This window comes from Bos indicus x Bos taurus, chromosome 20 (assembly GCF_003369695.1).
Source record: "Bos indicus x Bos taurus breed Angus x Brahman F1 hybrid chromosome 20, Bos_hybrid_MaternalHap_v2.0, whole genome shotgun sequence".
NCBI classification, from domain to species: domain Eukaryota; kingdom Metazoa; phylum Chordata; class Mammalia; order Artiodactyla; family Bovidae; genus Bos; species Bos indicus x Bos taurus.
This window is the reverse complement of record NC_040095.1, coordinates 59,020,242-59,037,745: the sequence shown is the minus strand read 5'-3', so window position 1 is coordinate 59,037,745 and position 17,504 is coordinate 59,020,242. Positions and strand designations below refer to the sequence as shown.

Sequence of the window (17,504 nt, the reverse complement as noted above, 5' to 3'; positions counted from 1 at the left end):
TTCTCAGCGAAACAGAAACCAGGACTTGGGTAGAGAAAAGAAGACAGGAAAAGGTTTGAGGTTTGAAAGGACAGATGGTGTGAAATAACTTTTACAGGTGTTTCAAGGAATTCTCCGCCTTTTGTCACTATTCACCTCTCTACTTCAAAGAGGAAAACTCCAAACGAACGTCTGACAGTATCCAGGGGAAACCACCTTTGATGAGACATAAGAAGGAATACAGAGCATGAAGACAAGACAACGTGGGGGAAAGGACACAGTGAAACCTCCTGCTACTCCTCTATCCTCCGGTAAAAGTGAGCATTTCATTTGGTATCATGACTGAGCAGAAGGTGCAATCTCGCAAACAGGGTTATTACATCAAACTTTTAAATTTTGTTTGATAATATATATAGATATAGATATAGATGCATGCGTGCTAAGGTGCTTCAGTCATGTTCAGCTCTTGCAACACTATGGAATGTATCCCCCAGGCTCCTCTGTCCATGGAATTCTCCAGGCAAGAATACTGGAGTGGGTTGGTATGTCCTCCTCCAGGGGAACTTCCTGGCCCAGGGATTAAATCCATGTCTCCTATGTCTCTTGCATTCGCAGGTAGGTGTTTTACCACTAGCGCCACCTGGGATGCCCATATATATATATACAAATGGGATCCTAGTTCCCCAATTAGGGATTGGACCACAACCCCCTGAATTGGAAGCTTGGAATCTTAATCATAACCACTGGACCACCAGGGATAATATTTTCAATCTAACAGCCCAGAGGTTCATTCTGTGAAAATGACTGCTATTCAGGTCAGCTTCTTCTTAACAAATGTTGATTTTAACACTCACCCATTTGGTTCAAAATTAGTATCAAAGCATCCCTGAACAGCACATATACAATGGTGGATGCCACCAAGTTCAAATCAGACTGTTAGCCATGGAGGAAGGACCTCTGGAGATAAACTGGTTCATCTTATAGATGAAGAAACTGGGTCCAGAGAAGCTACATGTTGGCTCTGGCTAACACAGTGGTTAATAACAGGCAGGGGGCAGGACAGGTCAATGTCCACTCCATCACTTCTCACCAGTGCATGCGTTCACACTCAGTCATGTCTGACTCTTTGCAACCCTATGGACCGAACCCACCAGGTTCCTCTGTCCATTGAATACTCCAGGTAAGAATACTGGAGTGGGCTGCCATTTCTTACTCCAGGGCATCTTCCTCTAAACTGGGAATGGAACCTGCATCTCTTATGTTTACTGCCCTGGCAGGCAGATTCTTTATTACTAAGCCACCAGAGAACCAGCATTCACATTTAATGTCTTTCCTGCTTGAAAAAAAAAAAAAACTGTATTGCCTCTGTAATGATGAAAGTGCCACAGTCCCCTGATGCAGCCCTCAAAACCCATGGTGATTTGCACTTGATACATAGCAACGAATTCATTTTTTTTCCTTTGATGTCCACTGAGGTCATTTAGGGCTTCCCAGGTGGCACAGTGGTAGAGAAACCACCTGCCAATGCAGGAGACACAAGAGACATGAGTTTGATTAGGGAAGATCCCCTGGAGGAGGAACTGGTAACCCACTCCAGTATCCTTGCCTGGAAAATCCCATGGACAGAGGTGCCTGGTGGCTAGAGTCCATGGGGTCACAGAGAGTCGGACACGGCTGAGCAACTGAGAAGCAGCAGCAGAGGTCATTTAAACTTAGCTTCTGTAAGATGGAAGGCAAAGGAACCAAAGTCTGTTTCGGTCACAAGCCTCCTAAACCCCACGTGAAGATACGTGGGTAAAGCTCAAAACACCGAATTTCAAAGAGTTTCGTATAAAAGAGGCCATCAGTCAAAATCTGCTGCACACCTGGAGAGAATGAAAATGTGGGAGGTAGGGGAGAGAGAGGCTGAGGAATCATAGAATCTTTCCATCACCTGTCTGTGAGCGGTGTTATGACAAGCCTGTCAGTGCAGCCTAGAAATTCATTCTGGTAGATGAATGGCACGTCTGTGATGTGAACCATCATCTTGTCAGAATCTTCGTTAAAATAAAACCTGCACTGTTTCAGCCACTCAAAGTCCGAAGGGCTCTTGATATGCATGTGACACTGAAATGCAGAAGGTGTATGTTAAAACCAAGAGGAGACCCATTCATTAACTATACACATCAGCATCCAGGTAGATCGAATGTGAAGTAATGGAACTCAGAGACAACCCAACTGGTTGGGAGATGCCAATTACCATCCAACCCATTCATTTATTGATCAGCAAAAACAACAACAAAAAAAGAGATTCTTTCAAAGATATGAGAAAAGGAAAATTCAGGAGAAACACTTAATTGTGCCCCTCAATTTAAATAACATACTCTATTTTAATAGAATGAAGTAAGAAACTTCATTCTTCAATGCCCAATTCCACAGTACTAACCATGAAATACAATCTATGAAAACCATTTTTGGCTTACCAAGATAGAATTAAACAATCCCATCAGGGGAAAAAAAAGTCATCTCTTCTGGTAATAACTAAGTACATTGTTGGGGGTTTTACAATCCGTTAATTATCCTTGCTAGGATTTGAAGCAGGCCAAAATTTCTAACATCTAAATGGCAGGTTAATGCCCAGCGATGCTTCTGTATGAATTTTTTCAACCAAAATTTTAAGCCACTTTAATCATTTTTTTTACAAATAAGAAATCTAAAATTACCCTGAGCCCTTTATTTCTCAGAAAGGCAAACAGTATGCTTAACTATTAGGAGAGGAGATTAGCACATAACAGCCTGAATGTGCCACCTTTATTTCCATTACATCAGAACCAACCTTTCATAATCTTTTTTACATAATGGGGTGAGACATGATCCAGAAAATTATTATGAAAATAAGAGCTTCATGCCTCTTATCTAATGTCATATTTTATAGTAGAGGGCAAATTTCATTTCACATTTCCTATTCTCAACAGCTACCAAACTCTCTTTCTCATCCCTGATCTTTCTTTAAAGGCAAAAGTCTGCATGACAACTGAATGTCATGAACTACATGAGAAAGACCATTTGCAGTCAACAAATGTAGCAAAATTTGTTAAATATGTGATTTGTGTTCATAAAAACCCTCAAAACGACTAAGCACTTCTACTAGTAATATCACTTATCATTTCTGCATCAAGAGATTAGTCATCTTCAATTTAATAACCAAAAGAAGCATAAGACAAGTGAGAGCTCTCGATGACGCTACATAACATTTCAGCATTAAAAATGATCACGTAAAGAATTTCAAAATAAAGTCTCATTGCCTCCATAACACCTTAGCTCAGATCATCAGAAAATGGCCGAAAATCCGGCTAAAGACTGAAAAGAAAATCTGACAATTTCTCTTCATAAAGATGCTCTTTGCCTGAATTTTATCTTTTCTTGAATTCATTCACACTATTCCTGGTGGGTAAACACAGAGAGTGTCTAGTATTTGTTCTTCTGTATATGCCACAGCATTTATAAAGCATTTACCAGGTCATCAAAGATATCTCGCTGGTGCACATGAATAGTAATCAGAGTCTCATATTTAACTCGCTCCACGGAGCTCAGGTCCTTGGTTGTCATGTCTATCAACGTGGTCAGTAGCTCCAGGAAAGACTGATTGGTTTTCTGCATGATTTTTTTATCAAACTTGGCATTTCGAAGGGCCTCTTCTGAATCCCGTGTCCATATCATTTGAATTCCTAATAATCCAACCTTACGGAAACAAAAAAGGCTTTATGAGTGTATGGCATATGAATATATTTAAATAGAAATTACAACAGTTGTGATTATTATGCAAATGCCAAGCCATCCTGTATTACACCAGCTTGACGGGTTGCTTCAAAATCTATGGAAACCCTATGCATATTGTTTACCTGACAATTAAACATATACAGCCTTGTGACATGGCTACAATTTTTTTCATCTCCCTTAAAGTCATACCTCTCCCTCAACAGATTTTAAGTTACTGACATGGAAAGAATATGTCTTCAACTTACTTTCATCAAACCAACAAAGGGTTTATACACTGTAATCACAAAATCTTTATCGATCACATCACTAAGGAAATATCATTTTCTGTATTTTATTGTTAAAATGTAGTTGTCATTTTTCTAGTAAAACACAGGACATTTTATGATTTATGTACTAAAGAAATTCAGTAGGAAAAAAATATTTTAAATTAAAGAAATTATATTCACTCCCACTCCTTTGCTGCCCAGCACGTAGGACCGTTGGTACCATCTTTCTAGACTCCATGTATATATGCATTAATATATAATATCTGTCTCTCTCTTTCTGACTTACTTCAGGAGAGGGTGGGTTGCTTTGAGAGAATAGTATTGAAACATATACAATACCATATGTAACATAGATAGCTAGTGGGAGTTTGATGTGTGATTCAGGGCACCCAAAGCCAGTGCTGTGTGGAAGGATGGGGTGGGGGAAAAGGAAGGATGCGGGTTCAGGAGGAGGGAACACATATATGCCTATGGCCAATTCATGCTGATGTTTGGCAAAAATCATCACGATATTGTGATGATTTAATATTAATTACCCTCCAATTAAAATTTTAAAAAAGAAAAATAAATACTTTCTTACATACTAAAAAAATAAAATATACCAATATTTCTATAGCATAAATATATATGTAAAAACATAGATATATAACAGCAACAATCTGTAGTTGAAATCTTTAAACTTATCTATATTTAACAAATTCTTATGAAAATCTCAATATTGTTCTGGAGTTAAATTATAGTCAGTTGTGTCATTTATAATAGACAGCAAATAAGATCTAAAATGACTCTTCTGTTAAAAAAAAAAAAAACTTTCCAATTTCAATACACTGACCTGAGCAGGGAAGGAAGAAAGAAATTCAATCAGTTGGAAACCTGTTTCTTGAATATTTGCTGCTGCCTGGCGAATCACAAGATGTAATGAGGCCTGAGATTCCTCCAGGAGAGAATTAAGCCAAACTTCCACATTGCCCTCTGCCATCACGGGTTTATGCAATTCAACTGTCTCACCCTCTCGAGAGGAAATTGACAGAATGCGATCATAGATCTGTGTTAGAAGCCCAAGAAAAGCTATATTTATATAAAGAATGAATTTCTCCATTGCCCACTTGTCAATGTTATCCTTCCTGTAGAAATTTAAGCTATATATTATAAAATAAAAGGCAAAGGATGATACAAATTCAATTTCAAAACAATTTTTTCAAAAGATAGCCATGAAATCAAAAAGGGAATACTAAATCAATTTCAAATACTCTATGCTTAAGAAGGAAAATTTTGTTTTGTAAGAGAAATATTCAATACAAATGTGATCATCAAAAAGTCTCTAAAGTTTCCCCAGATAAAATGGGACTCTCTGAGAGTCAGCCATCCATACCACCAGCTTTGATAAGGATTGACCTTATGAAATTAAAAGATGCTTACTCCTTGGAAGGAAAGTTATGACCAACCTAGATAGCATATTCAAAAGCAGAGACATTCCTTTGCCAACAAAGGTTCGTCTAATCAAGGCTATGGTTTTTCCTGTGGTCATGTATGGATGTGAGAATTGGACTGTGAAGAAGGCTGAGCACCGAAGAATTGATGCTTTTGAACTGTGGTGTTGAAGAAGACTCTTGAGAGTCCCTTGGACTGCAAGGAGATCCAACCAGTCCATTCTAAAGGAGATCAGCCCTGGGATTTCTTTGGAAGGAATGATGCTAAAGCCGAAAGTGCAGTACTTTGGCCACCTCATGTGAAGAGTTGACTCACTCTGATGCTGGGAGGGATTGGGGGCAAGAGGAGAAGGGGACAACAGAGGATGAGATGGCTGGATAGCATCACTGACTCGATGGACGTGAGTCTGAGTGAACTCTGGGAGTTGGTGATGGACACGGAGGCCTGGCATGCTGCGATTCATGGGGTCGCAAAGAGTCAGACACGACTGAGCGACTGATCTGATCTGATCTGATCTGACCTTAGCAATCACCTGGTCAAAATGATCAATGCAAACATGTCACATGGCGATTCCATTCTACACTAAACATTATGCTCTTTACAGAGGCTGTTGGTTGTACATAATATATTCTAATGAAAACCCAGCTCCTAGTCTGGTGATATCACTTTCATTTCCATGCAGTATGGCATAATGAGAATGTCTGCAGCATTTGGAGTTCAAAACACAGTTCAGGTGGTGCTGTACTACCCACTGCGTGCAGTGTTGGAAGACAGATCTCTGAGACTAAACTTCCTGTTTGCAATTAGTCCTTAAAAATCCTGACTGTCTTACTTTCCTACTCACCTTACCAGCCATTCATGCCAATTAAGCAAAATATAGTTGGCTCTCCACATCCATGAGTTCCAAATCCAAGAACCCAAACAACCTCTGATCAACAATATTTGGAAAAAAAATTCCAGAAAGTTCCAAAAAGCAAAACTTGAATTTGCCACATACTGGCAACTATTTACACAGGATTTACATTATATGGTAAATAGTCTAGGGACTATGCATTGTTGTTGTTCAGTCACTTAGCTGTGTCCAATTCTTTGAGACCCCGTGGACTGCAGCACGCAAGGCTCCTCTGTCCTTCACCATCTCCTAGAGTTTGCTCACATCCGTGTCCATTGAGTCATTGATGCTATCTAACCATCTCATCCTCTACTGCCCCCTTCTCTTTTGGCCTTCAGTCTTTCCCAGCATCAGGGTCTTTTCCAATGAGTCAGTTCTCATTACATGGCCAAAGAATTGGAGCTTTAGCTTCAGTATCAGTCATTCCAATGAATATTCAGGGTTTTTTTCCTTTAGGATGGACTGGTTTGATCTCCTTGCTGTCCAAGGGGTTCTCAAGAGTCTTCTCCAACACCACAATTCAAAAATAACAGTTCTTCAGTGCTCAGCCTTCTTTATGATCCAACTCTCACATCCATACATGACAACTAGAAAAACCATAGCTTTGCCTATACAGACCTTTGTCAGCAAAGTGATGTCTTTGCTTTTTAATATGCTGTCTAGGTTTGTCATAGCTTTCCTTCCAAGGAGCAATCCATAGGTATATTCAAATACTACCACATTTTATATAAGAGACTTAAGCCTTCACGAATTTTGGTATTCTCCGGTGTCCTGGAACCAATCCTCTCCACAGTTACTGAGGAACAACTATGATGCCAATTATAAAATAAAGGCAAATGTTTGTTTTGTTTTTGTTCTCTAATAAATGGAATATTGTTCCCTTGGGCTCAGATTAGTCTGCATTAATTAAATGCTCCTTAGTTGTCCACAGAAGTTATCTACCACGAAGCTGATGAGTCTTGAGTTTCAGGGTCCCTCCTTGCACAACCTTCTAGGTCCTGAATATAAATTTGTATTTATAATATTATAAGATTTAGGATCCACAAAACCAGGATCAACTCCTCGTCATTAGAAACCTTATGGCAGAAACAGCAACAAGAAAAAAAAAAGCAATTCTACTTATTTTTAAGCAGTAATTGCTATGAACAGAGGCTGAAAATGAGGATGTTTCAATTATCTTCAATGTACAATCAGACAATGAGAGGCTTTGCTCTGGGACCATAAAGTCCTGGGGCTAAAGCAGAAGGATTTGAGCAAAACATCAAGCAGAACCTCCCAGCCAATTCAATCCCTTCATTCAACCCATAGATCCAGTAGATCTACAAGAAACATTGAATTTTTTTTAACCATTCAATCCACACTGTCTCTTCTCACACTCCACTAATGCTCTTTGTTGTAACAACTCAGCCTTTTCCATCCTGACTTTGCAATCACTTTCAACGCTGATTTCCTTGCCCCCTGTTCCATTCCAACTCCTACCCTGACACAGAAGATCTTTCTGAAACACAAATCAGGCCACTTCTCTGCTGAAAACCTCTCCTGCCTTTTGTCACATTCATGATGAAGTACATCCCATAGTATAATACACTTGGCCCTCTGGAATATGGTCCATGCCTCTTTCTCCTCCTTTTCCCTTTGCTCATCAGCCTGTGTTGTGGGTTCAACTGTGTCCTCCAAAATATATATTGAAGCCTCAAGTCCTAGTAACTGTGAACAGACCATGCATGGCATCCACTCAGTCATGTCCAACTCTTTGCGACCCCATGGACTATAGCCTGCCAGACTCCTCTGTCCATGGAATTCTCCAGGCAGGAAAGAATACTGGACTGGGTAGCCATTCCCTTCTTCAGGACATCTTCCCAACCCAGGGATCAAACCTGGGTCTCCTGAATTGTAGCAGATTATTTACCATCTGAGCCACAAAGGAAGCCCCTAGTACCTGTGAATGAGACTTTATTTGGAAATAGGGTGTTTGCAGATGTACTCGAGATGAAGTCACCTTGAATGGCAGTGGACTCAAATCCAATAACTGGCATCCTTAGAAGAAGGAGAGCTAGATGCAGACACACAGAGAGAAAGTCTTGTGAAGACAAAGGTGGGGATGGAAGTGCTGTGTCCACACCCAAGGAACACCAAGGATTGCTGACCACCAGCAGAACTAAGAGACAGGCAGACCCTCCCTCAGAGCCTCCAGTAGGAATCAACCCTGCCAACATCTTAGTTTGGATGTCTAGCCTCCAGAACCATGAGAGAATAATTTTCTGTTTTAATTCATGGAAGCCCTGAGAAAGTAATACACTGCTCACATACTCACACTTCTGACATCCCAGGCTGCCCATACCCCAGGGCCCTTGCACTTGCCCTTGCTCTAAGCAGAGGTCAGGGGGGTCCCATCCCTACCTGCCTGATATGTTTCACTCCCCTTCCAAAAACCAGTTCAAACATCATGGTCTCCTGCAGGAAGCCTTCTGGTATACCCCTCACTTGCAGGTTAGGGCTCCCTGACAGGCATTTTCATGCTTGTGCATCACATGAACACATGCATGCATGCTATGCTCAGTCATGTCCAACTCTCTGCAGCCCTATGGGCTATAGCCTGCCAGACTCCTCTGTCCATGGGATTCTCCAAGCAAGAATAATGGAGTGGGTTGCAGGAGCTGCCCTGGTGGCTCAGATGGTAAACAATCTGCCTGCAATACAGGAGACCCAGGTTCACTCCCTGGGTTGGGAAGATCCCCTGGAGAAGGAAATGGCAACCCACTCTAGTATTCTTAGCTGGAGAATCCCCTGGACAAAGGAGCTTGGTGGGCTACAGTCCATGGGGTTGCAAAGAGGCTGACACAACTGAGCGACGAACACATGAGCACAGCAAATCAAAAATATCAACAGTTTAATGGCCAAATTTCTCTTGAATGTTGTGCTGCATAAAAACAGCTGCAATATGGGTTACAATATATTCTTCCTCGGAACCCCAGGACTGACATTATGCCAGTAAGAGGTTAAAAGACAGGCTTCTAATGGCTTCCAAGAATCCACCTGCCAATGTAGGGGACACAAGAGACAAAGGTTCAATCCCTGGGTCAGGAAGAATCCCTGGAGAAGAAAAGGCAACCTGCTGCAATATTCTTGCCTGGAAAATTCCATGGAAAGAGGGGCATAGTGGGCTAAAACCCATGGGGTGACAAAGAGTCAGACATGACTGGGCACATACATGCCACAGTGAACTAACTCTACCGCTGCAGGAGCTGCACTCTGCAGACCCCACCAGAGCACAAGTTCCCCAGGGTGGTATATTCCCACTGCTAAGCACAACATCCAGTCTATGGTATTTGCTCAACAAATGTGAACTGCATTCTAGATGAACAGATAAATAATACTGAGGTTTGTATGAAGCACCATAGAGGAACTGAGTATGTTATCCAGCTGGAAGGGTCATTTTGTAGGGAATTTGGGGGTGAAGGGGTGAATTAGATAATCTCTTCTAGTAGCCGTGCAAATGTAGTTTTCCTCACATTGAATGACTTCTTTTGGGTCTCATGAATGTCACCATTCTTGTAACTTATTCAGAGTGTTTGAAAAAAAAAAAGAAAGAAAGAAACGTTTTCAATGGAGCATGATGAAAAACATTGAGGATCATTATATCAAAACTGTCCAAAGCCTCATTAAAACAATTAAATCAGGGAATTTCCTGGTGGTCCAGTGGTTAGGATTTAGTGCTTTCATAGCCATGCCCTGGGTTCAGTTCCTGGTCTGGGAACTCCCACATACCATGCAGTGCAGCCATAAAATAAAATAAAAATAAAATAGATAAGGACATACATGCTGACTAATCACTGGAAGGACTGATGCTGAAGCTGAAGCTCCAATACTCTGGCCACCTGATGTGAAGAACCAACTCATTGGAAAAGACCCTGATGCTGGGAAAGATTGAAGGCAGAAGAAGGGGACGACAGAGGATGAGATGGTTGGATGGCATCACCGACTCAATGGACATGAGTTTGAGCAAGCTCCAGGAGGTAGTAGTGAAAGACAGAGGAGCTTGGCATGCTGCAGTTCCTGGGGCTGCAAAGAGTCGGAGAGTCGGACACAATTTATCAACTGAACAACAACAAAGATAAAATAAAATAATCAAACAACTGTGGCAATTCTGTTCAATCAAAGCACTTTGATAAACAATTACTAACAGCTTTTTGCTGTGTCAAATTTCTAAACAATTAACTTGACATGTAAAGCCATGAATGCTACATACAAAGCATTCTTAATCAGATTTAAATGATTTGTTATTCACATCTATACTTTAGATATTAAAACATCACAAGGTCTGAAGGCAAACAGGGCCCAAATGTATCTTTTTAGTCATTTGGTAATGCTTAATGGAAAGGGAGGTAATCCTTAAAACACTATTGGAGAGCTATAAATAAAGACAGTTGAGATTCCAGGATATGTAAATCACCAGCCAGCAAAGAGAATTAGGCAAACCTTTTCATGGAACTTGACAGTCTTAATGTTGTCGAACACATTCAGTAAATGGGCTTGTATCGTATGTGGGTCTGATGCCTGACCCAGAATCTCCAGAAGAGCGGGGTCCGAGACGAAGAAGAACCGGGGAAAGCAAAGTCGTTTTTTCTCCAAGTATCTAAGTGGGGAGGAAAAGGTAAACTTCATAAACACACAAAACTAGCCTTTCTAGGAATACATTAATTTAGATGGAAACAGGGAAAAGACTTTGAGAGAAACTAATTTTCCCACGCAAAGTCTGTTTGTTCTGTTTTCTTTTGTTACTAATTTTGCCAAGTGGGATTACATATTCTATTGGGAGACTGTATTTTTTCCAAAATTGATAGAATTTATTCATTTTTCACAAATATAATGCATATATTTGACTTCACCTGAAAATGTTTGTATTTTGTAGAGGACAGGAAAAATTACACACAGGGAGCTTTTTTTGGTTTTGTGTTTGTTTTGTTTGCAAGTGTCATGCTATGTCAGCTAAAGGCTGACAATTCCAATTCTCAGGATTGTGTCTTTTTTTTTTTTTTTTTAATTTAGCTATGCTGGATCTTAGTTTCAGTACACAGGATCTTAGTTGCAGCATGTGGGGTCTAGTTCCCCAACCAGGGATCGAACCCTGGCCCCCTGCACTGGGAGCTCAGAGTCTTAACCACTGGACCACCAAGGAAGTCACAGGACTGTATCTTAAAAGAATCCAATGAATCAATCGCTGAAGCAGAAGCAAAATCCAGCTACATGGAAGGATGGGTTTGACTCTGTTCTCTGCCTCCAGGAGCTACCAAAACCCCGTGAATGTTTTTCATTCTATCATCACCCTATTTTGCTGCACTTTCACTTCTATATTTAACATATTTCTACTTCAGTGATTTTACCATGATTAACCAAAGAGTGAGAAAATTATTTATTACTCTTGGAATTCATCCAGGCTTCACATATATCACTGTGGGCGTGTCTGCATATATTGACAGGTATTAGGTTGGGCTCCTGTTTTTGTATAATCCTGACTGCTTGTGTATACTACACAGTTCATCTTGTTCTTCAGTTAGACAGGTCAGTCACTCAGTGGTGTCCGAATCTGCGACCCCATGGACCTCAGCAAACCAGGCTTCCCTGTCCTTCACCCACTTCCGGAGCTTTCTCAAACTCATGTCCAGCGAATTGGTGAGGCCATCCAACCATCTCATCCTCTGCTGCCCCCTTCTCCTTCTGCCTTTAATCTTTCCCAGCATCAGGATCTTTTCCAATGAGTCAGTTCTTTGCATCAGGTGGCCAGAGTATTGGTGCTTTGGCTTCAGCATCAGTCCTTCCAATGAATATTCAGGACTGATTTTCTTTAGGACTGACTGGTTGGATCTCCTTGCAGTCCAAGGGACTCTCGAGAGTCTTCTCCAACACCACAGTTCAAAAGCATCAATTCTTTGGTGCTCAGCTTTCTTCATGGTCCAACTCTCACATCCATACATGACTATTGGAAAAACCATAGCTTTGACTAGATGAACATTCGCCAGCAAAATAATGTCTCTGCTTTTTAAAATGTTGTCTAGGTTGGTCATATCTTTTCTTCCAAGGAGAAAGCATCTTTTACTTTCATGGCTGCAGTCACCATCCATCTTCTCAGTTCTCTATCTTGTTCTTAGTTGAGTTTAATGAAATAATTTGCTTCTTCAGATGTTTATCCAAGAAAGGTATCAGAAAAACAGATATATTCATTTTAAAAACAAGGACTGTATGAAAATATTTGCAAGATCTTGTCCCAGTGATGAAAGAAGCTGTTAATCTTATAATTTCAATATCAGAGAAATCAATTAATTGTAACTGATTGGAGAGTGGGTAAAGCTCCAAATGCTCAGTTTTATCTATGCCACAATGTTGGTCATGATTAAAGTCTAAGCAAAAGGAAACCAATTGGCTAATCCCGTCTAGTTTCTCTGGTCCCTTTCATCTCTAGGATGCTAAGAGCCTTCACAAACCCAGTGAACTTACCCCGTAAGGGATTTCTGGCAGATTTCCAACTGGTCCAGCAAGTGTGGTAACAGCTGCCCCATGGTCTCATCTCCAACACAGCACTGAACCACGTTAGGCATCTCATGTGCCCGAGTCATGATCTTCACCCAAGATTTATCGATGTTGGAAAAGCGCTTGGCTTCCTATGAGAACAAGGTAACAAAGCACACTTGGACACATCTGTGACCCCAAGGATAGAGTGTTTCACATACCTCCCTCTAAGGCTGGACTTCTGACCAGTCTGGATATCCGCATACACCTGAAATGTTAGATGTGCTCTATTTCAATTCTTCCTGGGCCTTTTGCACCATAGCATCCTTCATGTATGGATATGAGAGCTGGACCATAAAGAAAGCTGAGCACTGAAGAATTGATGCTTTCGATCTGTGGTATTGGAGAAGACTCTCAAGAGTCCCTTGGGCTACAAGGAGATCAAACCAGCCAATCCTAAAGGAAATCAGTTCTGAATATTCATTGGAAGGACTGATGCTGAAGCTGAAGCTCCAATACTTTGGCCACCTGATGTGAAAAACTGACTCCTTGGAAAAGACCCAGATGCTGGGAAAGATTGAAGGCTGAAGAAGGGAATGACAGAGGATGAGATGGTTGTATGGCATCACCGACTCGATGGACATTATTTTGAGCAAGCTCCGGGAGTTGGTGATGGACAGGGAAGCCTGGCGTGCTGCAGCCCATGGGGTCACAAAGAGTGGGACACATCTGAGCAACTGAACTGAACTGAACTGATTCCTTCTTAAATAATAATCTTCATCTCAAACCTGGGACTGACATTATGTTAACTGAAAACAGGAAGTAGATATAAAAATAATAATACAATATAAAATAATCTGGGAGAAAAGGACCCTCCCAATAATTTTCAATTATCTCCAGATTAAATGAATCTTATGCTTTTCAAGCTTTCTACACTGAGCATTGAATCATTTGTGTATTTAGAAAAATGGACATTTTAAAATTTTATAATTAAAATTAATTATAATGTAACCTTAATATTTTGAAATATTTTTGAATAGACTTTTTTGGGAAAAATGGAAAATGCACAGTTTATTTTGAGAGAGTAGGAATATTTTTTATTTTCTTTCTTAAAATTTTCTGCATTTTACCAATGAGCACATATATCAAATATGAGACCAAGAAACTCCACCTAGCTCCTCCAACATTATATGTGAAAGTTTCCATTATTAAGTCCAATTTGAGACTCTTCTTCACCAATCAAGAAGAAAAACATGCCCAAATATAAGTGCAAAAATAAATACTTAAAATTTTAATGAATGGATATATTTCATTGGTAGCACACACACACATAAATCTGCTAATAGATCTGTCCTGTATAATTAAACTGAAAGCTAACCAAAGAGAAAGCTAAGGAAACCAAAGTGAACACTCAACATTATCATGCTTCTAAAACTCTTATTGTTAAAATGTTATAATTTTGCAAACAATTAAAGATATTGGACAAGACTCCTTGAAATCTGGTAAAAAATAAAAAATGTTAATCTCAAAATACACTCCATACGTACCTAGTGATATGATTACAATTTGTTGAGGAAAAACATACTCAACATCTTGATAAGAGGCCCGTGTTTTTTGGGAGTTTTCCCTTGCAGATTCCCACCCCTCAATTTTGCACTACAGATATAATTGGGTATATTTTATAGTGTGAGTTATTTTAAGCTGTCAGTAATAGAACAAATTATCCTACCATTGTCAAGATAACAACTCTGTAATTCCACAGTGTTCCAATTTCCACCTTCAAATTATCTGAAGAAGTATATCAATTATGCAGGCATTCATTCTTTGATTTTTAACCCTCCATTTCCTATAAAACTTCATGATTTTAAGGCATTCTTACTCTTATTTCCATGCCCCTCTCTTCCACAATTTCTTTCTCTCTCTCTCTTAAGAATAGTTTGACAACAACAAAAAGATTGGAGAAGGGGCGGTTCAATAAAGGTAGAAATATTTTTGCATTTTTAAAGGGATAATGAGCTATTAGTTCTCAAAGTTAAAAACCTAATGAAATCACAGAGAAATTTCTAAGACCTTGGGAAGTTGCTTGGCAATGTCTCCTCCCACAAAGACGGCTTCTAGGTAGATCCACAAGTTTTGCACCATCATCCAGCTCTCAATTATGTCTGCTGAGTTGGAAAGGTGTTGTACCCACTGTTGAATCTGGGCTTTGAATGGCATATTGTACCTAAGATGAGAAACACATTAAGAATTTGGGGATTTGGGGTACTTCATGTTTGTTGTTTTCAAACTAAAGAGGTTTTTAAAAATCCTGATTTTCACATATTTCATTACAACTCTAATTATGTTTCTGCTTTTTAAATGATGTTACCATATTTGTGTAGGATATAAGATTAATATAAGTAGAAATCTATTATATTTAAATTATTAATGACATTATTCACGATGCTCCTACTCTTATTTTTTCTGCACTTGATAAAATATTCTCAGAGAAATGTTAACATGTCTCACTGTGATTGTATGTTTTCCTTTTCCCTTATGTTTCTTCTGATTTTTGCTTTATGTATCTTTGTTTCTTTGTTGTTAGGTGTCTAATGGTTTATTCTATCTTCTTAGTGAATTGTACCTTTTTTCATGAAAGATACTCATCTTTGTTTCATTCAAAAATAAATAAACTTAAAATAATTTTTAAAAATAAAGCTATGGTTTTCATATGAAAAATATTAAAAATAAATAAAACAATGCTATTGAATGCTTAATTCATCACTCCATGCTGGGCACTGTTAAACTGACTTTTCCCCCTTTTGATTCAGAGCATAGAGAGGTGCCCTGTAGTAGGAAATGGCAACCGACTCCAGTATTCTTGCCTGGAGAATCCCATGGACAGAGGAGCCTGAGGGGCTACAATCCAAGGAGTCACAAAGAGTCAGACAAGACTGAGCAACACACAAACACACACAGAGAGGTGGGAGACGTGCCATCTAAGAAGCAGATCAGATGTTAGAGTGGACTCCACTCATTCTAGTCTTTGTTGCTGCAGTCAAGGGGATAACTTTCTCTCTGCTGAACTTCTGTACCTTTTCCATGGGGTCTCTGGTTTTTCACACAATATGGAACCATTACGGAATCATTGGAAGGGACCAAACAACGAATTCAATTTTCAAGTATGATACTGTCTGGACTCTCTCTTTAGCCTGCCCTCTTCTGGGCCTCTTTCCAACTTCCCATCCACTCCTGTCTATATCACTCTTGTCTGTGTGTACACATATATTTGAGGATTTCTTCATGTCCATGCATGACTGCCACTTCTCTGCTTCTTTCATAGTTAATCTATCTTCCCATTTTACTCTTGAGGCAGAAATTGATGGTGGGCTTCCAAAGCCTTTGATCTTTTTCTCCTTCTTCTTTAAATATACAACCCCATTTCTACCTACACTCACAGGTGCCCAGTTAAAATACTGAATTTCCCAGCCTCCTTTGCACCAATGTACATCGGGAGATTATGTTCCACATCAGTATTTCTCAACCCAAGCTGCATACTGTAATTATCTGATAAACATGAAAAACTACCAATGTCTGCCTAGATCCCACCCCCAGGAACTCTGATTAAATCAGTTTGGGATGCAACACGAGCACTGGGATTTTTTTTTTTTTAAGCTCCTTAGAGGATAAGACCAGAGAAGGCAATGGCACCCCACTCCAGTACTCTTGCCTGGAAAATCCATGGACAGAGGAGCCTGGTAGGCTGCAGTCCATGGGGTCGCTAAGAGTCGGGAACGACTGAGCGACTTCACTTTCACTTTTCACTTTCATGCATTGGAGAAGGAAATGGCAACCCACTCCAGTGTTCTTGCCCGGAGAATCCCAGGAATGGGGAAGCCTGGTGGGCTGCCGTCTATGGGGTCGCACAGAGTCAGACACAACTGAAGCAATTTAGCAGCAGCAGCAGAGGATAAGACGATTGGATGACATCACCTACTCGATGGACATGAGCAACTCCGGGAGATGGTGAAGGACAGGGAAGCTTGGCATGCTGCAGTCCATGGGGTCGCAAAGAGTCAGACACAACTGAGCGACTGAACAATAACAACAAAGCTATGGCTAGCGTGTAGCCAAATCTGGAAACTACTTTTCCAGATGAGAAGTGAGCAGCAGCACTGAATATAAAGAATAGATGGAGGAGAAGGGCTACACCTGGAAAACAGTGTGAGTCAGACAATGCCTGGGTCCCCAGTGACGTAGTAGAGGCCACACTCCCACCTGAGCCATTGACCTTGGGACTCTTTGTACGTGAGAAAGATACAAACATCAGTCTTGTTCGAGCAATGTTGCATATGGCACCTCTGTTATTTGCAGACAATCCTAATCCTAAATGATTGTACTTCCTTTCATTGCTTTTCCTCTTCTCTGTCCTCTCTGTTTATTGGTCTCTCTAGTCCAACATTAAACGGACTTGAAGTCATCTCAACTATTAGTCATATTAGTGAATAAAATTTTCATTTCCATATTCTTATGTGCTAAACAGATTGCTTTAATATTCTACACATCTTTCTGGGGTTTTTATTCATGCTTTTCACAAGAATATAGGTCCAGAGCAACAAAGATATTTGTTCCACTCACTGTTCTATCCAGTGCACCCAGAAGACCACATGGCACGTGGTAGTGCTGATGGA

General features: G+C 40.1%; 1 protein-coding gene across 2 annotated transcripts in view; it reads right to left on the bottom strand.

Annotated features, from left to right (window-relative positions):
• DNAH5 (dynein axonemal heavy chain 5) overlaps positions 1-17,504 on the bottom strand; it is a 324,445-nt gene that overhangs the window by 172,321 nt on the left and 134,620 nt on the right. For both annotated transcript variants that reach the window (XM_027520119.1, XM_027520118.1), the window contains exons 30-35: positions 14,905-15,058; positions 12,823-12,986; positions 10,807-10,963; positions 4,837-5,049; positions 3,475-3,699; positions 1,913-2,085 (exon numbers count right to left, since the gene is read on the bottom strand). In XM_027520119.1, coding sequence (XP_027375920.1) covers positions 1,913-2,085; positions 3,475-3,699; positions 4,837-5,049; positions 10,807-10,963; positions 12,823-12,986; positions 14,905-15,058 — 1,086 coding nt within the window. The remainder of the gene's footprint in view (positions 1-1,912; positions 2,086-3,474; positions 3,700-4,836; positions 5,050-10,806; positions 10,964-12,822; positions 12,987-14,904; positions 15,059-17,504) is intronic.